General features: G+C 41.3%; 2 protein-coding genes across 2 annotated transcripts in view; one reads left to right on the forward strand and one right to left on the reverse strand.

The window, feature by feature from the left end:
• Positions 1-11,341, forward strand: part of PCYT1B (phosphate cytidylyltransferase 1B, choline) — a 39,986-nt gene extending 28,645 nt beyond the window's left edge. The window contains exon 8 of the mRNA XM_083884906.1: positions 32-11,341. Coding sequence (XP_083741032.1) covers positions 32-238 — 207 coding nt within the window. The 3' untranslated portion in view covers positions 239-11,341. The remainder of the gene's footprint in view (positions 1-31) is intronic.
• A 421-nt stretch (positions 11,342-11,762) lies between these two features.
• Positions 11,763-23,106, reverse strand: part of PDK3 (pyruvate dehydrogenase kinase 3) — a 60,570-nt gene continuing 49,226 nt past the window's right edge. The window contains exons 7-11 of the mRNA XM_083884905.1: positions 21,350-21,426; positions 20,051-20,152; positions 19,370-19,480; positions 14,244-14,357; positions 11,763-13,207 (exon numbers count right to left, since the gene is read on the reverse strand). Coding sequence (XP_083741031.1) covers positions 13,064-13,207; positions 14,244-14,357; positions 19,370-19,480; positions 20,051-20,152; positions 21,350-21,426 — 548 coding nt within the window. The 3' untranslated portion in view covers positions 11,763-13,063. The remainder of the gene's footprint in view (positions 13,208-14,243; positions 14,358-19,369; positions 19,481-20,050; positions 20,153-21,349; positions 21,427-23,106) is intronic.

A 23,106-nucleotide genomic window follows, 5' to 3' on the forward strand; every position in this document is an offset into this window, starting at 1 on the left:
CAAAGAGCATCTTTTCACTTTGCTTTTGCAGAAGCAGATGTTCCAGGAACGAAGCGGCCGAATGCTCCAGGCTTTTTCTCCCCGGCAGAGCCCCAACAGCAGTCCTACACGAGGCCGCTCTCCATCCCGTTCTCCATCTCCACCCTGGGTCATCAATAAGACCTCCCCTCCCTCTTCTCCAAAAGCTGCCTCTGCCTCCCTCAGCAGCATGAGTGAGGGAGATGAGGATGAGAAATAAAATATATATTTTTTTAACCATGGGACAGAAGAACAAGCTATGAACTCAACCACTGGATGGGGAGAAGTGTGAGGAACACCAGGGGTATCACTGACAGCAGGGATTGTGCTCTGGAAGATGTCAAAAATGAACTGGAGCACAGCAAGGGAGATCTCAGGAAGAGCTTATCCCATCCCCATTCCCTCACGGTGCTGGAGGCCCAGCCAGCAGCATTTGCCAGGCACAGCCCCGGGGACTGACAGAAAAACACACCCATGTGCAAGTTCCTGCCCCTGTCTTGCTGCTTTCCAGCTGCTGCTCCAGGCCAGGCCCCTGGGAGCTCTGCACCGAGGGGGGCTGGCAGGAGGAGCTCAGCTGGCTCCTGATCCAGACCCAGCACACAGAAGTGCTGGCTGCAGCCTCCAGAGAGAAGATACAGTTGTACCCTGCTAACCTTGAGCTCTTCTGGCACATGAAGGAATGGCACTGCTGCAGCAAATATGTTGAGAAACAGGGAATAAAGTTGGATTTTCCTTTGGAATAACATCTGCCCCAGAGCCCAAATCGTACACTGAAATGAAGAGCTCTCCAGGCAAGTTGGTGGAAATCCATTGAACAGACTCAGTGCTGCTTGTTGACCACGCCTCGGTGTGGGGTGTATGTAAAGAGTTGGGCGTTTTGCTTTATCAAATCACTCTCCATGTTTCTAGTGCCTGAACAGCTGCCTAATCACTTCTGGTTTGCTCCCTGCCTTTGCACGTTGAAGGCAAGAAAGTAAATGAAAAGACAGCCCTAGCTGGAATATGGTGGTATTGGAAACGAGACAGTTTGAAGAAGCTGATGGTTTTTACTGGTGAATTATAAAAATATCCCAAGGCCTTGGGATGTGGCCTCCTAGGATAACCTGCTGCTCCCAGCTATGTATCAGTAAATGACAAGCAAACAGTGCTATTGTCACATGGTTTTCAGCCAGTTAAACTTATCAAACTCTAAACAAGATGTGTTCACAGACACACTGCCCCTGCAGAGGATCCCACAGTATTTCCTCTACACTAATATGGAGGGGAAAAAAATGGAAAAAAAAACAAAGGAAATTTTCTGAGCAGGATTAGGCACAGCTATTTTCTTTCTTCATCCTTGACACCTGTACAGCCCCAAGCAGAAAGAGAGGGTAGCAGAGGTGAAGCTCTCCCCTCAATGCTGGTCTTCCTAGTTGGCAAAGCCGGTCCTGCCTGACATCTGGTTCTATGTTCAGTCCTTCAAGCTGGCACCTGCTGAGGTGGCTGCAGGAGCTGGCAGGATTCCTGAGCCCTGGGGCTGCTCTGCCCCACAGCTGCAGGAAACCCCCAGTGCTGTGGTGGGGCTGTGCCACTGATGGATGCTGTTTGGCTCCCGAGCTTGCCTGGCACAGCTGCCTCAGCACACAGGCACGTTTTGAGGCTCTCCAGCCCAGCAGCAGCTTCGGTGCCAGGCCAGCAGGTCAAGGCTGCTTCTGCCCCTGTCTCACAGGCAGCCTGCTGGGCACAGCCTCGGGCAGCCCAGGAAGGGGCTGCAGCTGCAGAATCACTCCTGTGCCACTGCTGCCTGGAATTGTAAACGCAGCAAGACAGCACCAGTCAGCACCTGCTGGTTCCCTGCACAGACAGTGCTGGGGGAGGCAGGGCTCCATGTTGCTCCTGGAAAAAGACTAAGGGACCAAGATGCCTGAGCATGTGGGGTGGTTGTGCCTGCTGGCAGCAGCACCCTCCCCAGCTGCTGTCCTACCTTGCTGGGTGACCTGGCTGGTAGGTAGACTCCTTTCCAGATACTCTTCTAGGCAAGTAAATTACAGACCTTGGTACCAGGCACCAGATTAACTCCACACTCTGCTCACTCCCTAGTGCTTTCATCCTTCCTCCACTATAAGGTAACTGATTTTTCTTTGGGAACATTTTGCCAGACACTTCTCAGACTCCCACAAGACCAAGTACGCAGCATCTTGTGCACTTTGTTCTCTGGGGTCAAGCTAGTTCCTTCACAGAGCTGCAAAAACAGGTGAGCAGGAAATAGGGTGCAATGTACAAAGCCGCAGCTGCTCCAGCTGCTGCCAGCTGTGTGTCCCACGGGACGATGCCATTGAGACCTTTCTCAGCCTTAGGCAACCTTTTACTGTAATTTCATACCTGGGATGCACTTGTTAGTTTTTCTGATCCTTTGCAAGTCTTAGTCTTCCCATCACAAACCACTCCACCACCACAGCAACTGCCTGCTTCTACTGGTGCTGTTGATAGACGAGCCATGTCCAAATGCAATGGAGGTGGGCAAGGATTTGTTCTTCTTGGCTTTTACTTTTTTTTTTTTTTTGCTTCATTTTACTTTCCTAGCACTTACTGTTCAGCAGCCCTTGCTCAGTGGTTTGAGTGGAGACAGCACCACGACTTGTAAATGGGAACTAGAGGAAAACTTGCCAGTGACCTGTTCTTAACAGAAGCTGTTTCTCAGGGTCGTAGGTGGCTACCCAGCAACAAAGCCATATTCTGTACCAGGTGTCTTGTGTGCATTTAGGATATCACTAAGCTGAAGCCTTTGCCCTGCTGGTACGTTCATGTGCTGTCTCTAGCAAACCACTCTCATGATGTCTTGGACACATGGAAGGCAATTTTGCACTTCTGAGTCATGGTTGGGTTTTCCTTTTCACAAGTGTTGCTTTAATTTAGTCCTATTTATCAGCCAAGCTCCACATGAACAATAAAGTGTATAACAGACACAGCTGCCTCTCCCCTTCATTTTACTGCATCTTTGGACACGTGAACACAACCTGCAGAGAAAACCCCACTGATGGCACAGTGCCTGTCATCCCCATCCTTGGGGGCTTTATGCCCCCACAAAGCCACAGGAGCAGCTCTGGCAAGATGCCCAGAGTGCTGCTGCTTGAGTTCTGCTGCTCTCTGCACAAACAGAATCGCCTCTCCTTGCCTTTACCCTGCAGCCAGAAAGATGTGGGTGAAGGTGGAGAAGTGCTGTCCCAGCTGGAAAGGTGCAGCATTAGACATCAGCAAGTCTGATACCTTCTTTACCCTGTCCTCAGCACAGAGGGATCAGGAGCCACTATTTAAATTACTTCAAAGTGGAAGAAAGAAACGGTGCTTTTGCAGCCATTCAGGTTCCACTTGGATGAAAACCATCCCCAGCAGCAACTGAGTTGCTCTTGTGGGTGCCAATATGATGTATGGCTGTGCCACATGGAAAACTGCAGCAGCAAACATGAGCCACAGGGACAAATCCTGATGCTGGCTTTTGGACTTGACTCTTCCTTGAACCAACTCAGTCTGGTGTACGAATATTCCTGCTTTGCTCTTTCCCACTTGTCTTTTCTGTAAGAAGTCGGTACTTGTAGCAGCTCTAAAGATTATTTATTCAACAGTCCTGCAGGGAGAAGCTGAAACAGCGAATGGAGGCTCAAGACTTCCTAGCCAAGATATCTTTAATTACAGAATAAGCAAATTTCAGTCATTGAACATAGGAGAGAAACTATTTAATGACACAGAGTCCACACCAAAACGCTCCCAGATAATATAAGGTTACCCGTATCATCCAAGATGGATTAGGGTCTGTTTTCAGCAGTGCCTTGGTAGATCCATAGGAGAGAGATCCACTTGTACAGCCCAGCCCAGAGGGGACCCTTGTTTTGGTTCACAGCAAATCCCTCATGAACAAGCCACTGAACCAACACTGGGCCTGTCAGCTGAGCAGGAAGGAAGGGTTTGATGCCACAGTAAATTTGCTTGCAAAAGGTACCAAACCATCATGGTAAGTCTCCTGTGTGACAGCACATAACTCCCTGACCTTCTCACAGAACAGCTGAAAATGAGGCAGAAAATGGAGCCAGGGCTTTGCCTCTTGCATGGAGATCCTTTCAAGTACCAAACCATCTTAAGAACTCCTCTTCTGATTGGATTTTGACAAGAGATTGCTTTCCTCTCAAAACAGAACACGTGTCCCACAAGCACACACACACTGGTATTTTCTGCCCTTTTCTTTGCAAAGGGAAGGCCCTTTCCTGGTGTAAGGAAGGGCAGCATTAACATTTCTAATCCAAATGGAAATCAAGGCCACTGCTTCATGGCTCTGCCTGAGGGAAGAAGAGACAGAGATAGACTGAAATAAAAATAACTGAAAGCCTTTGGACATGCACTTGAACTGTGCTAATTGGGAAATGTGGGACTGAGACTCCAGCAAAATCTGAGGTTCTTCCCAGGACAAGTGTGTTTGCCAGATCTCCCTGGGGAATGCAGCAGGCTCCCATGTTACAAAGTTCCTCAAATATGAGACCTGAACTCCCCTGCCCCAGCAGTTATTCATGGCCAGTTCAAACAGTTCTTTCCCACCTGGTATCTCTGTCCCCTTTTAGATACTCTCTCCAGCAGCATTAATCCCTGCTTCAACAAGGAACAGGGAACTGCAAGTTCTGAGCCAGGTGAGGCAGTTTTGCCTTTCAAACAAACACAATTTAATTTTTTTTTTAATGTTTAATGGGATTAATCAAGACAAAAATGTTCCATTATCTCAAAACAATTATTCCTGTGCCTAAGCACATGACAGCAGGAACACTTAAAGGGAAAATCCTCCTTGGTGGCACCAACCAGGCTGCATGTGCACATCAAGCCTCACACATATTTCAAATTCTAGAAATAGCTTTGATAGAATAAATTATGTCCTCTTCAGCACATTTTGTGGGTTTTTTTTTTACTGTATTCCTGTGACTCTCTAATCATATTTCTCTACAAACACTGCTTTTCCATAAAATAAAGTGACTGTGAACTGCAAAGGCATCATCTGCTCAGTAAGAGCAGAATAATTATAACCTGCTCTTTACAAGTCACCAGCTCTGATTACCAACAGGGGATGTTATTCTAATGTTCTACACACCATACTGGGCTCCAGCTTTTTCATTTCCATACTAACACATTAACCAGTAGGGATCCAGTTACTCTGCTACTTGGCCATACTTAACATAGTTTATATCATCACTTTAAAAGTTAATGAGCTTCATTTTTACCAGTGTCCTGAGCTTGCACTTCTGTGATATGTCATTAAAAGCCAAATACCAAAACAAAATGGGAAGCTATCCCTTGGGGGAAATTTTCATTTGTTCCACTCATCCCCCCTTGGTTATCTAAAAGGCCTCTCACAAATGAGTGCATTTATTCCAGAAAAGAACCAACCTAACATTTTAAATATTCATATTGTTCACATGCAAACAAAACTGCATAAAGCCATATCCTGTTTAAGAACTAACAAAATGCCCCAGAATAGCTGGTTCCAAATTAAATATAATTCAAACAGCATCACAGATCTTGGGTGGTTTGTTTTAATTTCCTTTTTCCTCCTCAAGAGAACCTTTTCTTCAAATGACCCCACAGCACACACCTGTATCACAGCCACAGGGAGAACACGAACTGTCAGAAAACACACAAGCTCAGAGTCTGTATCTTTTAAAGAAATAAAAGAAAAAATAATGCTAGGAGGTCAAACACCTCTATTCTGACACCTTTGCATTTCCACTTAGGGAAGTCAAATCAATTTGTCATTAGGAATGTAGAGCTAAACCACATAGGAGCTAATTAAAACCCAGCCATTATGCAATGAGTGGTGGTTGTACAATGCCATCAGCAGAACTGACTCCAGCCGTTCTGACCTGAATGAAATTGCACCCTACAGAGATACCTTGCACCCAAGATACCTTCTTGCATGTTTTACCCAACTGTTTACCAAGAACCCAAAAGATACATTATGTATTTGAACACTAACAGCAAGACAAAATGCATTCCAAAAGACCAGAACAAAGCCTAACTACAGTCTCTTCACCCATCACAAATGGCTATTTGTGAAATAGTTTCTAAGTGCCAGCCTTGTCCATTTTAACATGCAGGACCCAGCAGTTTTAGCAGGCAGTTTCCAAGTGCTGAATCACACTGACCACAGACCCATCCACTTAAGGGACACCTGGATCTGAAAACCAGGAAGGAAGAATTGTTTCCCTGGGGGAAAAACCTTTAGTGCAACAACAGACAAAAACTACCACACAGCCGTGACTCACACCTGGCACACACACAGAACCAGGTTCCTTTACCTCAGTGCAAACCTGACCATGCCTCAAGTGTTGGACCTCCACCACCCCGAAGACCTCATATCAAGCATTCCATGTCTAAAAAGAGATTTATTAACTAAAGGGTGAAGAGCCAACTGGATCAGGCAAGAGAGATGCTCAGGGGCAGCCTTGTACACCCACAGGCCTGAGTCTGCCAGGACTGCCAGCTTCCACAACCACGTTAATGAAACTCCTCTGAAAGCTTCCAAATACTGAAACAGTCAACATGTGACCTAGAAAACAGGCAGAACTGAAGCTTTCTTCTGAAAATGATCTTTTAAATCAGTGTATTGCAGGTACCGGCACATTTATTAATTTCAGGAAAAGAATCCACCGTGGCGGATCAAAATGGAAATCCTTTACAATGTTCAAATGCTGGCTCCAGCTGCACACTGGAAGCACAGTGATGTACCTGGTGCCTTTGAATGAAGAGAGACGCATGAGGAGAGCAGCTTGGGCCAAAGACATACAAAAATTAAGCAAGTCACTAGGATGCAAAAGGACTTTGGGATTGCTGTGACACGATTTTTAAATGGCTGCTGCTTGTAGACAACACACAGCAGGCATTATTTACTACAAGCCGTGTAACTCCCAGAGAAGATGGTGCAAAAGCTTAAAGTAAAACCAGCCTGAGTTAGATCATGAATATAAACTGATCTGACATTAAAAAAAAAGTTTATTTTTTCCTATCAAGCATGCCTGACATGTTTTATATGTCTCACTTCATTTTAAAACTGTCTACTGCAAGAGTTCCTTCCACTGAAAACAACAAATTGAAGTACTGAGTAAGTCTACAGCCATCTAAAAAAGGCAGGAATTGTATAACAAGAAACTGATCCCTTATTACAAATTGTTCTCCCACATATGCTTGTGTCCTAAAGCCATAAATCTTCATTATACTGCTGCTGCAACTGTTTGCTTTATCTTCTACAGGCAGCAACTGTCAAATATGTGGTACATGCTGACACATTTTGCAATTTTGAGCTACTTACTTAATTAGCTACTCAGCTCCTGTGAATACCCCGTCACGGCAAATGGTAAGCAGTGAGAAAGTACAACACAGATTTCTTCTCAGCTGAAGTTTTAAAATAAATTCTTCATCTGAAAGAAAATTATCTCAGTTCTAGCAAAATTCTGGCCATCTGGAGCCTCATTTATTACTTAATAAGAAAGCTAACGAGCCAAACAAGATGGGTCCCCAAGCATTTTCCTGCTCTGGAATTGCTTGGTAACAAACTTTGGGTTTTTTCATTTTCTTGAATAACTTAGGAATGCATATAAAACTTCATGAAATGCTAAAGAAATTTCAAGGTAGAAAGCCTTGGGTGTTATATATCTGTTTCCAACAGCTATTTTGGCTGTCAAGAATAATCTGAAAATTAGCTTTTGGGAGGTTTATATAGCACAAAAAAACCCAAACACAAAAGCTGCTCATATGCTAAAATTCCTCTTGAGCTCCAAAGCGCAGCTCTCTGAAGGTGCCCCTCTGTAGGCATTTGAGAAATTGACCTTGGACTGCCGAATCACAAACTGAGCTCCATATTGGGTGAAACCAAACCAGTCCCTTAAAAATGTCAACATGTAGTTTTTATGTCATTTTATTTGTCAGCCACAGAAAGAAAAAAGGAAGAGTATACACAAGTCAAATACACAGGCAATGGACTAGAAACAAGACAAGTTACAGAAGATTCAAAAATAAACTTAAAATATTGCCAAGTAATCTCATGACAAATGAACTTCTCACTCCTCCATTACAGGTTCAGTGGCCTCAATCGATGCCACCTCAGAGCAAAGGCATCCTGAGACCCTTTTCCCTCGTGGATGCCAAGTGCAACACAGAGCAGCTCACCAGGAAGAGCTGTCCCATACCTGACTTTGGGAACAAAGGGATTTCCTTTCTACCCACAGGACAAGCTCATCACACCCCAGTGCAGGGTCAGCACACCTCCCACGTGAGGTGAGCCAGCCTGCAGGTCCCTGAGGACAATCCCTGCCGCAGGGCTGAGAGCACCGAGGGCACTGCCTGGAAACTGCCTCTGCCTGATGTGATCTACAGAGGGCATGGATTTCAAAGGACTGTCCAACACCTCTTGGCAGAGTTCAATTCAAAGGAAAAATTCAATAAAGCAATTAACACCAGAAGCAATGTCAGAATTATCATACACTCATCAATCCCTCTAGTACTACATGAAAACCCCTCCAGATTTAAGAAGCAAACAAGTTCTCTATGCTGATTTCTGAGGACTTCTAAGGCAACATAATACTGCAATTAAAGCACATGAACTTTAAATTTTCTTATTTATTTTTAATTAGAAAGCCACTTCAGTTACACAAATCTTCATGGTTTCAAAGTAATATCAACAGCCTGAGTCCCAATCCTGAGAACAGATTCATTTAAGTGGCATTCTTCTCATACACTGTTGACTTGTGCAAGTATTTGCAAGACTCAGCCCTGAAGTCCCTATACAATTTATAGCTACGTTCCTCATTTGTGAACAAACTCAACCTCTGAAGTCAGTAACACATTGTTCTGCCATGTGCCATCATATTCTCTTCAAGAAAAACATATTTACATATGTTCATCCCTAGACAGGTGTGTATGGCAGGAAGAAGCAAGGAAGAGCTACCAAAAACCACGGCAACCTGGAAACAAGCAAGGAAAGGGAACACTGTACAATGGGGCTTGGTTATTCTCAAGATAAATACTAACACTAAACATTTAGGCTGTTTTCTACAGAATTACTGTCATTAATCTTGACCACTTTTGCAGCACCTCACACATAAGGATCTAGAGGTACCTATTAATAATGTGAGGAGGGAGGAAACCTCTTCCATGTCAATATATCACCTTAAATACTATGTCTGGGTGGAGGTGAACAGGAGATTGCACTGAAGATCACTCTTGCTCACTTCTTGGAGGAAGTGAACAGCTGTTTCAAAGCAAATGTTACTGAGGACAAAGAAAAGAATGCTACCCAGTTGCAACAGCAAATGTAGCCTTTCATAGCCAAAAAGTAGCCTGAGTTTTCCAAGAACACTACAATTAATATCCATATTCTTTAAGCATGTGCCAATGGACCTGCTTTAAGCACTGCCCAAGAGGTAGCACCAACTGCAGCAGGACAAAGACTTTCTCTGCACTCTTCTAAGTGATCACAGTCAATTACACAGGCAAAGACTGCACCTGAGTTGCAAAAGAAGCATTTTGGTATCTTCTGAATATTTCTCATCAAGTCCAGACTCTGAAGGACCCCTTATTGCCTCGAAACAAAGCCTAGAAAAGCAGGGAGCACAAATATGTACATGATTTGGAGAGACTTCTATATCTATTAGTATTAAACTAGGCAGGGGATTAATAAAATTACATTCAAGACACATCAGAAAAATGCACAACGGACAAAAAGCAAACTATTTGTTACACTGTGACATACAGAAGTTGTTTGTAAATTCTCAGGAAGAATCAAGGAGCAAACGTCTCTTGTTCAGTTTGTTAATCACTAAACACAACAAGTAAGGAACATTTTCACTGAAAACATTTTTTGCATCTGTGTGTCCTGTAAGCCAAGACAAGCAGGTAGCAATGACATCAGCAGGCCATAACTCTGAAATTCATAATAATGAAATATACTTTTGTATCATCAGAAAGTTTGGAATTAACAGCCCCAAGATATTAAAACATAGTTATAAGAGATTCCAATCAAAGGTAGAAGTAACTGAAAAAAATCAGTATCTGTAGTTAAAGCAGTCACGTACATTAAAAATCCAGCCATGCTCATTCTTCAGGCACAGCCCTGTTTTTCAAACCCTCTCCTAGTTGGAAGTCTGCTGCTGCTGCTTCCTAGAACAGTTTTCAGACTAATACCCCTGTGTAGAAACGTGGCATAAGGACAGTGAGTGGAGAACAATTGATGGCACACCTGGGATTGCCACTAAAGCACAGGCTGCCTGGACTGAGAGAGGAAATGTTGCTTCTCTCTCATATTCATTTTAATGCCCCCAAAAAGATCTTGGGGAATGGACAGAAAATTAATTCCTTGTGCTCCACTCTGCTGCTTTGAGGTGTTTGTACAAGCTCAGGGCTCTTGGAAATGGGTATCATTTCAGGGGAGTTCAGTTTTCAAGTACTGGAGCACTCCAATCCTGAAAGTCAGACAGTTGTTTTAGTGGATCAAGAAGTGACATCACTAATAGACCATAACGTCCTCCACAGTGTCTTCAGCTTTTGTTCACATTTCCATGGCTTACATCCCATGGCTCCCATGGCCTACATTCACCTCATGAAAACAAGTCCAGTATGTCAACATCCTTCCTTTGCTTTCTGTTCCCTCTCCTTGTCATGTGTAAGGAGACAGCCAAAAACAAGTACCAGGTCAGGATTTACTACTTCAAAATACAATTTCTAACAAAAGCTGAAACTCAAGTTTCTTATGCAGATTACCTTATTCCTTGGAATGTTTTGGGTAATGTTCTATAAAAAACTGACCACATGTAACAGGAAATACTAGTTTCATCACAATTTTCTATCTTCAAGCAAACTCTCCTCTGCAATTAGTATAAAACATACACAACTTGAAATAATTTTAGAAACAGTAGGAAGTTACAGGTGGGGGCAGAAGATAAATGACTAAATTTTAGTAGATGTGACTTGCGACTAGTGTTTCAGTCAAACCATTCCCCTGGTTTCACCCCAGCTGTATTGCTTGAAGAGCACAACCTGTCTTTGCAGCAGTGCCTGCAGTGCTGGGAAGTCGCTGCTCTGGAGCCACACACATCATACCCTCCCCATGCCCTGCTGAGATCCTCTGGCCAGGGCCAAACCAGTCAGGTTTGGGAACGGGAGGGCCCCATCAGCCCCCTCCTCTTCCTGCCTGCTGGCAGAGGGGGCTCTGAGGGCAGCACTGCCCTGTGGGGACAGTCTTCAGCAGCTGCCCTGCTGCCCCCTGATCCGCAGGGAAGGGCAGCAGCCCATGGAGACAAGGACCGGGTGCTCCCAGCTGATCCCAGTCCCTGTGTGTGGGAACACCACGGGACCGAGCCCTGCGAGCTCATCCACTGCTCACACCAGTCAGGAACTCACTGCGACAGGCAAGGCAAGAACTTCCGACTCCTCAGAAATGGGGCTCTATGGAGTTTATTGCTCAAAGCACTTTATAATCCTTCAATGAAATGTGCTATGAAGTGCAAAGTACTATTGGTAAGTCAAACTAAGATTCTTTTTCTTTTTTTAAAATACCTAGGAATTTCTCAGCATTTCCCTAGTAAATCAGTTCTTTATAAAAATAAATACGGGGAGGACAAAAGGGACAGTTCCCCCAAATTTTAGTAAACAAGTTTCATTTTTTCATGCTAAAATCTCTATTATCTTTCCAAAAATATCAAAACACCTAAGAGAAACTGAGGGTGCATCAGAGCTGCTTACAACTCATCTATTTATTGCCACAACTAATGAATCACCAGAACTTCTAAATTTCACAGGTTTTTCTGAAAGGCCAAAGTATCAGAAACAGCATTTGGCAAAGACTTTGTAAAGAACAGTTTTCTAATAGTCAGCAATGACCCTTATGATAAATTTAAGGGGAAAATACTTGAATTTTTTTTTGTCTTTGATATTTTTTAACTTAAACCAGGTACCGGCCACATTTTGTCCCTCCCATTTCTACTGCATTTCCAGTTTCATGTACTTAGACCAATGAACACGTTCCAAAAGCTGGTGTACAACACCTTTATATACACTACAAATTCAGGTTACCAGACTGTAGTCAGACGTTGAATGTATAAATAACTTTGCAAACTATTTACAGGTTTTAAACTAATCAGGTTTCAAGCAACCAACACTCTTAAGGCAAATTCATTTGTATGACTGGCTGTCTGGCCTCTCAGCATTTCTCTCCCCTCTCCAATCCCCCTAAAATGATAGGCAAATAGGAAATTGAATTACCTCTGCCCCGTATTAACAGAATTTCTTGTACGGAGAGATGATCTAACTACTTAGGAGCTTTCCTCAAAACAAGGAAAAACACACAGAAATGCATTTCTGTGTCAAGAAAATCATTAAGGTGCATACCAAGAAGTGGAAGTCCTACCGTCTTACAACAACACAACTTTTGTATGCACATGACAAATGGGTTTGAGAATTTGGAGAAAGCATCAGTTTAAAGCTGCACAACCCTTTTTAGAACTACGCATTTATAAACTCACTAGAGATAAGATCTGAAGAGCTCAAAGGGATTTTCTCTTAGGGGTGACACTGTGCAATACAAAATGCCGCGAACAGTGGATTTTCAAAGCACACGTTTAACTACGTTAGAATTTTTCTCTTACACCATATTGCTGTGCAAGATACTATTCACCACTTTAGGGGATTCTGCACACCTTACCAATCCTTATGTTGGAATAACAATTGGCCACTTCAAATAGTATCTTTTTGTTACAACTTTGTTGTGTTCCTAAGTGCAATCACAGTGCGATCCCTTTTGTCAATGCACGACTGAAGCAACCAAGCATATTCTGGTGAAGTACACAGGATTCACATACCAAACGTGCTCAGTGCCTTCCTTTAAGTCCCAATCATCACTTTGTTCTTAGTATTTTTCAATGCCCTGATTAGGTCTTTGTTTGGAAGTAATTAGCTACTGTGGTTTGAAGGATTTTGGAACAAAGCAGAGACTTTATACTGAATGCAGAGGTCATCTCCAACAGAGACAAAAGGTGGCAAATTATCGATTAGCTTTATATTTAGAAGCATCCCTTGGTTCACTGCTAGGATTGCTCCAGTCATCTGCTTCAGGTGTGGTCTTGTAGTGCCGCCACGCTGACTTATTAAAAACGGGAAGTCTTTCAAATGATTCACTTGAAAGGGCCTATGGAAAAACAAAAGCAATGGTTAGGGATCTTTGGAAATACAAGAGCAAGGTGATACTCTGGGGAGTTCTACAGTTACAATTTCATTTCTGTACCCAACAAGCGTCGCAGTTATCCCAGAGTTACATGTGACAGCATCACTTTGAAAATACTTCAGCTGTGATTAGTAGCTCCAGTTATATTCAAAGTTCCAATCAAAGTTAAAAGAAAATAACAGCATTGAAAAATATTTCCCTTCTTTCCAGGGAGTAGTGTCTACACAGATACCAAGAAAAAGGTTTTTGGTCAGAAACATTTTAGTGAGATTTGTCACTGCACAGAGCAGACAGCTACTCCAACATTTCCCCTCCCCAATGCCCTTGGGCTCTGCCAGCACAACGACCTGTGGGGGCTGACCCAGCTCAGTGCCCTGGGCCCCCTTTTTCCTCTGAGAAAGGCCAGACCATTTTCCTCCACACACTCACATGCGGAGGGTCAAACCCATCAGAAGCAGAGGAGTCCACAACTCACTTGCTACAAACAGCAAGGCACAGTGACAGTGCAAAGCCACAAACTATACACTCTTTTTTTAAACTCCCTGATGGAATTCAAGCAGTGTCAGCTTTTAGCCCCTGAGTAGCCTGGGCTTTCCCAGAAAATGACAACAGGATCAATACAGTCTATTGCATCAACAACTGCATAGAATAAAACATATTTACTAGTCAGGAGCTGGCCAACAGTCTTCTCATTTCTATTGTGGCCAAAACTTAGAATCAAAAAGCATTAACAAAAATTATCTCTCATTACAGTTCTTGCAAGATTCACCACTTATGACAGATTAACAAAATGAAACAATCCAACACAGGGACTGAAAAGAAATCAAAGCAAATAAATTAGTGCCAGATATAACCTTGGGGTTTAGGATCTTATGTAACTGATTTAGGTAAAAGTGTCAAAGATAGAAAAAAAAAATTGAAAACAAGCTGTAGAGTGAAAAGAACCTGCTAAAAACAACCTGGAATACATTACTAGTTTATAAAAGGGTGAAGTTTATACCTTCAAATAAATAACAGCATCTGAACCTACGCCTTCCATTGAGTAGAGTTTAAGGTCACCCTGAAAGTATCTCGCATACAGACGAGAAATTGGCAATCCATAGCCAAACCCAGCCTGCAAAGAGAACAAAAGGAGAAACATGATGAAAAGTTTAAAAAATGCAACAGATCTCTGCATTAATTTACAAAAGAGAGGATGTCTAAATTTGTGTCAAATTCTTTTTGAAGCTTTCCTTTATTTCTCAGCTTATACTCTTATAAGCTGTCCATATTCAGCCTTTTGAGCAAACTCCTTTTTTCCTGTGCATTAGTTTTTAGTACAAAAAGGGCTGAGTCCTTTGCTAGAACTCCCTTGCCCATTTGTATTTTCTCAGGGGCAGGTAGGTGCAGCACACCATACATGCTGCCTGCAACCAGCAAAGCAAACCAATGCTCTGCACAGCCTTCTTGCTGTGATGACCATTGCTGTAGTATTGCATTCCTTCCCTGGTAAAAATCAGAGTTTTGACAGCATATTTTTTCTCCCCCAAGCCTATGATTATTATCTCAAATGTCTCCACACTTAGGGGACTACACAAGAAAGCCAGAGACAACTTTTGTCTACTTCATCTGGGTCACACAATGAAGTGACTGCTGATGCCACAGAGATCAGCAGAGTCCTGCAGAGGAGCACACAGACTAATACAGGGCAAATTATCCTCCCTGTTTAACAAAAGGTCAGGATTCCACAGCACTGAATGATCTCCTGAGGACTGACACACATACAGTCCACACAATTTTCAAAGCATAATGGACTTGATGGGTATGAAGTTTAGATTTTAAATTGACAAAACTAATATTCATAACTATGCCTGCAACAAGATCAATCACTTGGCACCTCTTTCAACCCTCTCTTGTCAGAAAAGTTGTAAGAAAACCCTCCAAGTCTCTCTCACTGGAGGCAGGGAATAAGATTTTGCTCAACAGAAGACTCTTTTCAGATGACTGGCCATGTGCTGAGAACCACAGTGGTTGGTTATGCACCCAAATCCCACCTGAATTTCACAGGACTATCCAGTGCAATAAAGGAACTATTCCAAACACACAAACATTTGGAAAAAAACTTAAACGCATACAAGGCAAGGTAGTATGGGTGGACTACGAAAAAAAATTATACACTTGAAGCTTTCAGAAAACCAACAAATTCATTCCACAATAATATTTCTACAAAAGCACTCTGACAGAAAAGGGATAAACATGCCCTGAATTTTATAAGCAAAGGCCTAAAATGATACAAAAAAAGAGAGAATGCTAAGAAGAAGGATTTACAAGCATTACGTACAGCTAATATGTGGTATCACTTTACAGGAAATCCCTTGCGGGAAAATTGAACATTAAAGAACTTGTACTACAGTATCCATCACAAATTCTCTTGCTGTCATCTACTATGATATCTTTTGGCCTTTTTTGCTTTGTTTTTACAGAATTCTAAATTTAGTATTAAATTGGTTAATAGTTGTTCACTCAGTTCTTCTGAGCAAAACGAGAATCAAAGGCCAAATATGCCCTTTTCATACACTGTTTGTCATAGTTATTAGTGTCCATTAACAGAGTTAAAACAGTTGCTTAGCTGCACTTCTCCCAGTGTCATGTTTTAAATTTCTCAAAGAGAAATTTCATCTCCCACTAGAGATATATGCATCACTTTCAAACACCTGGCCTTGAAATTTCAGAGATTTTTTTCTTAACTCTCAAAATTGTTTTGACTGTCTTACAAAGAACTAAAAAAAGTCAAAAGCTGACTTTCTTTTCTGGAGACTGGACAATAAATACATTACAGGAATTATAAAGCACAGCAACCAAAAGGCAACTTGTGGACAGTCCATACCCCAAGGACCAGCTCAAGAAGGCAGTATCAAACAATACTGAAAACACTTTATATTTTCCTCAGTCCAGAACTACCCCTCCTTAAAATCCAGCTTCTGTTTGTCTCCTTTTATGCTCTGTGCTAGCCCACATCACTATCTCATACAGCCTTCTTTCAAACATTCTCTGTCTTTAGGGTGCTCTCCAAACCAGATAACTTACAAGAAATACAGGGACAAGAGACCTCAGGTGAGTACCTTGTTAAACTCTGGCCTTGCAAGGGTCTATTTTGCAAAAGACAATCAACAAGAGGTGTTTACTACATAGATCTGTGCTTGACCTAGAGGACAGAATAGTCCATGATAGCACAACTGCTCTGAGAAAGGAAAGCTCCTTAGAGCAGATTTATCATTAAATGTTATGGTATGCATTAAACAAATAGGAAGTTGTTACATTTCTGTGACTAGCATAGACAGATTTAAATTAAAACTAATTTAAGCCACATTTCTCCTGCTATAAACAAATGCTGTTAGAGAGAAAATCATTAAATTTCCTAAGAAAACCTACTATCATTAACCATGACCATGTGTTTTAATGTGTACTCTATGTGCAGTGCAGATGAACCCAAGACCTGCTAGAATCTGAATGCTGCCATGGTAACAAGGTTTCTCAGAAGTATTTAAACATTTGCAATGACAGGGAGCAAAAATTTTCCCCAATCAACAGAAGGGTAACTCTCTTCCACTGCCCAATTCCATGAATGTTTCATAAATCAGACAGGGGATGATATCACAAGGGGAAGAAATGTTAGAACAGAAAAATATGTCTATTTACACTGCACCCCAGTTTAGCTTAGAATATTACCTAAGTCAAGGATGACACACTACCAACTTTCTGCAGCACTGTAATTCTTTAGTGGTTTTGTCTTTGGCACTAAACAATAAAGAAAGGTTCCACATAAATGACTTTCTCCTAAAGAATTTTTACTTCTAGACTGACATACAAAACATTGAATAGTTGCTTTTATAACTGGATCTGGGCGATAACACATAACTTGTCAAACTTCACTGTCAAGACCTTGTTCCTGTTAGTGGCAAGATATGGCACAGACTCACAGTTTGTGACTTTTTTCTTTCTGCGCACACACATAAATAACAGAGCTGAACAGCTTTTCTCAACATTCAGTCTTGTGCAGGCATTGGTCAGACTCACAGGGCAAAAGCTGCCAGACTCACAAGAGAGAGGGATCCTTTGTAGGTTTGACTGCAGTGGAATAGACTGGGAAGGGAAAATAAAGCCTGAAAATGGGATACGGAAGAAGAATACCAAGGATAAATGCCACAGAATCAAAGCAAGCAGTTTTGAAGATGAGGAAGTAAACAAAGCAATGCATTGCTAAAGATGCACCGAAAAAAGAAAAAAGAATAGTGTCAGTCCTAAGATGAACACATTTTACAATCAGAGCTACAAAGGAAGAGACAGTTTAATAGTGAATACAACTGGTAATCAAGGTATAAGTTTATCCTGAGAACAAGTTTCAGGAAATCCTTGTAGACTGATACGGTAAATTGCTGATCAAAAGTGAGACAGAACAAAGGCAGATTATGCATCAAGAGAGATTCTACCATTTGTGACAAAGAAAAAAAAGCTTATATTTGAATTACAGCCTGTTCTCTCTCACTCACCACACTGGAGAAGATTTTCTATGAAAAAGCAGAAATTTGAGACACAAGACTGAGATTTGCTGTAGAGGTAAGAGCTGTGAAAGATCAGTACCAAGTCACAGCAGACACAGGACTGGGTTTCACATCTCCCACAGTGCAAAGGGGTGCAGTGCACTGCCATGCCACAGTGATACCCACAGTGGACTGAGGCAGCACCATAAAGACCTTCTGCTCATTAGCCAGGAAGAAATTTATTATCTCTGAGTCACTCTGAACTGATTTTACCCTCAGTTCACTGTTAAATATTTATATCCAAAATAGTCACACGGACAAGAGGTAACAGCTCCAAGCTGTGCCAGGGAGGTTCAGGCTGGACATCAGGAAGAATTTCTTCACTGAAAGGATTGTCAAGAATTGAAACTGGCTGGCCAGAGAAGCACTGGAGTCAGTCACCATCCCTGGAAGGATTCAGGAAACAACTGGACATGGCACTTAGTGCTGTGGTTTAATTCACAGGGTGGTGTTTGGTCAGAAGTTGGACTCCATCTAGGGAAGTCACTTCTTAATGATCCTGTGATTCCATACCCTGCCCCACATTCCATTATCCATCTGAAGGCACTTGAAGCACAGAAGTATCAGTAGGGGAGGAAAAAACCCAATCACTTAGGAACATGCTAGATGAGAATGCTCCTAAGCAGGGAAAGGAAATTTCTTAGAGAATCAATTTCTCAACAGGCTTAGAGATAAAAGATTGCATCAGAAGCAACAGAGATGAGAAGAGGCAAAATACAGTATCTGTATTAATTCACTTACTGAAAGCCAGTGAAGTGGAACAGTAGCTATACCATTTTTATCACAATGAGCCAATATGCAACTTACTAAAACAACATAGAAATAGTATTAAAATACTATTAAATAAATATTAAAGTATTTTTCTAAAATCATGCTTGCTAAAAGAATCAACATATTCAACACTGAAATAATTTCCCTGATTAAAAGAAACTATCAAGAATTATTTTTTATTTGAATTATGACCCTGATGCGTCTCAGAAAGGAGTATCACATAAGGTATTTCCAATTATATAGGAATATACTAAATATGTTCATACCACAGGCAGGTTTGGGAATGTTTTTTGATGTGTTTTTACAGTCCATAACTTACAGAAAAATGATCTTCAACCTTCAGTATAAGTTTGTGCACTGCCAGAAGGTGTTTCTCAAGTGCTGTGAGCAGTGTGGCCCACCTTTTTAATCTATTTATGATAGGAAACTTAGATTAACAGTAATTTATACACCAAAGAGGAGCTCATTAGGTCATTCATCTGCTTAGTAATATAGCACTAAAGATCCTGCCCATTAACCTGTGAAAACACTGTGCTTATGCAGGTTTTTTATGCTTGTTTCCAAGAATGTAATGTCAAGACAAAGCAAAGTAATTTTCTATTCTGTAGACTAAATTATGATGAAAGAATTCATCTTCTCCTGTTCCACCTGGATAGACTTGCTAATGATAAATCATTTCCTCAATGGAAAACCTGATCCAGCAGATTGCAGTGCAGGGAAATGTAAAATCATAGTGGTGCAAAGGGACATTTAAATACATATTGCAATTGCTTACCAAAGGCACAGCCCTCGAGGGCTCCAGACTGGGCCTGGGTGCTGTTGAGTACATGTAGTTAAACAATCTGTCTATTTTTCTTAGAGGTACACCTCCACCTTGGTCACTTATCTAAGGAATGAAAATTGAAGTTTTAAACATGAGGCTCAGACAAAAACCCACAAAACATTAAGAAGCATTATCTAAATTACTTTACTAGGGATTTTGGGGCTGTCTGGTTTGGTGAAAAGAAGGCTGAGAGTGACCTTGCCATGGTCTACAGCTTCCTGAGGAGGGGAACTGGGGAGGGAGGTGCTGATCTCATCTCCTTGGATCCTGTGATGGGACATGTGGGAACAGCTCAAAGCTGCAATCAGGGGAGGTTTAGAGTGGACATCAGGAAGCATTTCTGTATGGGAAGGGCAGTGAAAGAACAGCACAGGTTTCCTGGAGAGATGGTCAATGGCCCAAGTCTGTCAGTGGCCAAGATACACTTGGACACTGCCCTTAACAAACATGCTTTGACTACTGGTCAGGCAGTTGGACAAGATGCTCCTTGTAGGTCCTTCCCAACTGAAAATATTCTGTTCTAATGAATATTGAACAAGTGATACAATAATTTATCTGCTTTTTCAATTTACAAGTCATACTACTCTAAACCCAGCAGGTTTGCAAGCTCTGTATTGTTTTTTAGGCATTTACCTTAATAGATAGATCTTCTTTCCCCAAAGTGACTAAGGTTTTGATCGATGGATAGGCTTCTTTCTTACCTTCATGCAATTCCACTGTAGCTCTCATTGAATTCTGGAGATAAAAGAAAATACAGTCTCTTTGATTCTAACTTTAACATTTAAGCTTTTTGTGGCAAGTTAGAACTTGAATTCATTTTTTCATCTACTCTGTCCTACAGTTCTGTACAAGATAGAAAGGGCTGTATTTAACACAAATTCAAGTGCCATCTGGTCAATGAATTGCCCAGTTAAATTTTTACATTACAACTTGCTATACATAACTTTTATTTATTTGATATAGTCAGAGAAAAGAAAGCAAGACTTTTTTTTTTTTTTTTCCCTGTGTGAAATCAAGTAAATTGATGATGAGAACATCCTTCCCCCTCCATCATGCACCACACCAGCAGTGATGCTCACCACAGAAAGCTAGTTTTGACTTTCTCAGCCGGGGTCACATAATGTTGAAGTTACCATCTGTCAATCTGACTTAACGTTAACAGAGTTTCCACTGCCAGTCCCTCTCAGCTCTTCACAGCTACAACTTACTGGCTTCAGCCTGTTTCATGACTTGTACCAAAAAGATACTCACATGTACCATATATCTGTTCTGCCCCCAAAATAATGTTACAAATGCCAAAAATGGGAGAAGACTTAAATGAACATAGTTGACAAATGTCAGAAATCAAACCTCAAAAACCAGTACTTTGAAAAAGTTTGTCTCTGGCCAAATACAAGTTTTCCCCTCAATTTCTGGTGTTCAGCTGCACCCCTTAGAGACCTACTCTGTTCTTTCAAACCATATAACAGCTCTCACATGTTCCATTTTCACTCTTGTTCCAATTACTCAGAAAACACAAAACCAAAGCAAAGCATGTCATCTACACTATTCAAAGATACAGGGCCTGTTTTCACAATAAAGGCACTGATCCTAACCAGTCCTCAAATACACAATAAAGAAGCAAGCTCATAAAAACTGCAAGGTTACGAATATTCCATCACTGCAAAACCAGACTGTTGTGAGTGTTCTAAGTTAATCAAAAAAGCTACAAAAGCACAACTGGAGAAGTGGAAACCAGGCAGTTTTTATGTACATAAGGTCCTAAGAGAGAGGTTTAAGTCTGGCTTTTAAATGAGCAAAACTCTGAAACTTAAGAATAAGCTTAAGAAATGAGAAGTGAAATAACATTTAAGAGCTGTAACAGAAAGAAATCTCAGTTTCAAGAGTAACAGGGTCACAAAACCCTCACAAATATTAACAAGTGCAACCTACCTTGAACAATTCAAATAGCATATGAAACAAATGAGAAGGTACATAGACTACTTGAATAGGCTTGTTTGGAGCTTTAGCTAAAAAAAAAAAAAAAAAAAAAGAGAGAAATAAAAAGGTCAAATAATTTTTCTTCAAAACAGTATTTTGTAGCATTGCCCTTTACCAGAATAACATGAACATGTAGGCACAGACAAGTATGTAAGCATGCTCTCATTTTCCCAGTGCAAAATTAGTTCCATGAAGTAAAAACATAAATTTTAGTCACTGCTATCACCTGAAAGAACACAATGTAAGTATGATCTTCAAATCCACCCAGTCAGCAGACTTTGTTTAGATAGGAAACTACACTAAGCAGTAATTGGCTTCATACAACAGTGTATGTTAACCAAGAAAACTTTCCTACTTAATTCATATGCTCACATACTATTTAAGCATATTTGCTGAACAAAAATATTCTTAAACTCAGAAAAATCCACTGCTTAAATATTCTAAAAACAACTACATATTTTCCCTTCATTAAAACATACAAAATGTAAGTATTTATAAAAATTTTCAAACAGACTTCACACAATATCACAGCTTCCATATTCCAAATCATCAGTGAACTGATGGTCCTTTGCTGTCCCACTGTGAGTGTTTCAGCAGAGGGCTTGGCACAGCTCTGAATGCCAGAGTGCTCATTGATTGATTGGGCAGGAAATAATACAGCTGCATTTAATACATTCCAGGACAGTTTTGGGGGCTGAAGATGAAGTCATCCCTGAACATTCAACTATCTACTGGCATTAAATTATGCAGTCACAGAAAGTCAGACTGAGCAGCAGTTCAGACTGAAGGGAAGTCTTGAACTGTCTGCTTCATAAATTCCAGGAAGATATAAATATGCCCAAAGAACATGACTGGAGTCAACTTCATTCCTTTTGGCACTGAGGGCTGGTAATAATCCCAGTCATCATTTTAAGTGACATGGTAGTGAAAACTGCTAGGAAAAGGAGAGGACAAAACAGTGCTCTGCAAGGCAGCTTGATACTTTATTCTGTTATTTTTGCCAGAAATTAAAAATCTCTCATTCTTTATGCTTCACTGATACCAAGGCAAACTGACTCACACTTGTTTGAGGCACAGAGATAGAAAATGAGTTTTTGTTGTTGTTGCAAGGTAATTTGCAGAGTTGCTTTCTTCATATTGATAATAAGCTGATTTAAAGGAAACACGTAATTCTCTTTCACTTTTTTTTTTTTTAGGTCCAGCAACTTGGTTTCTCTACTCTTGGATCTTTTCACTTATGCCTTCAGATGAATTTTGCATTGATTGATTCCTCTGCTGCAACACTGAGTAATTTCATCTGTAGATGAAAGGGGAAGGTTGGGTCCTTTGGTTTTGGGAGAGCTGAGTGGCAATGCATCACTGCTGACAGTATCACCTTGTGGACAGAAATATTTCTACACTACTCAGTAGTACTTTGAGCAGCACATATTCCATGTATCACTCTCCCACTGAGTGTTGCCTATTTCTGAGACTTTTGCAATTCTTCTGCTGAAGTTTGGAACCATCTTAGTCTTACGTTTGGCTGCTGTCCAAAATCTGGGAAAGGATCACTCAAGAATTTTTTATTTTAAACTAAAAAAAAATAAGCTCTCTTTTGTCAATAAAAAAATGAACAAAAAGCAGTCAATATGCTGACAAGGCCTGTCTCATCAGTTTTGTGTCATCCAATTTTCATCTCTGCAATCAACTTGAAACAGATTTTCACGTGA

The sequence above is a fragment of the Zosterops lateralis genome (genome assembly GCF_965231275.1).
Source record: "Zosterops lateralis genome assembly, chromosome: 2".
NCBI classification, from domain to species: Eukaryota; Metazoa; Chordata; class Aves; order Passeriformes; family Zosteropidae; genus Zosterops; species Zosterops lateralis.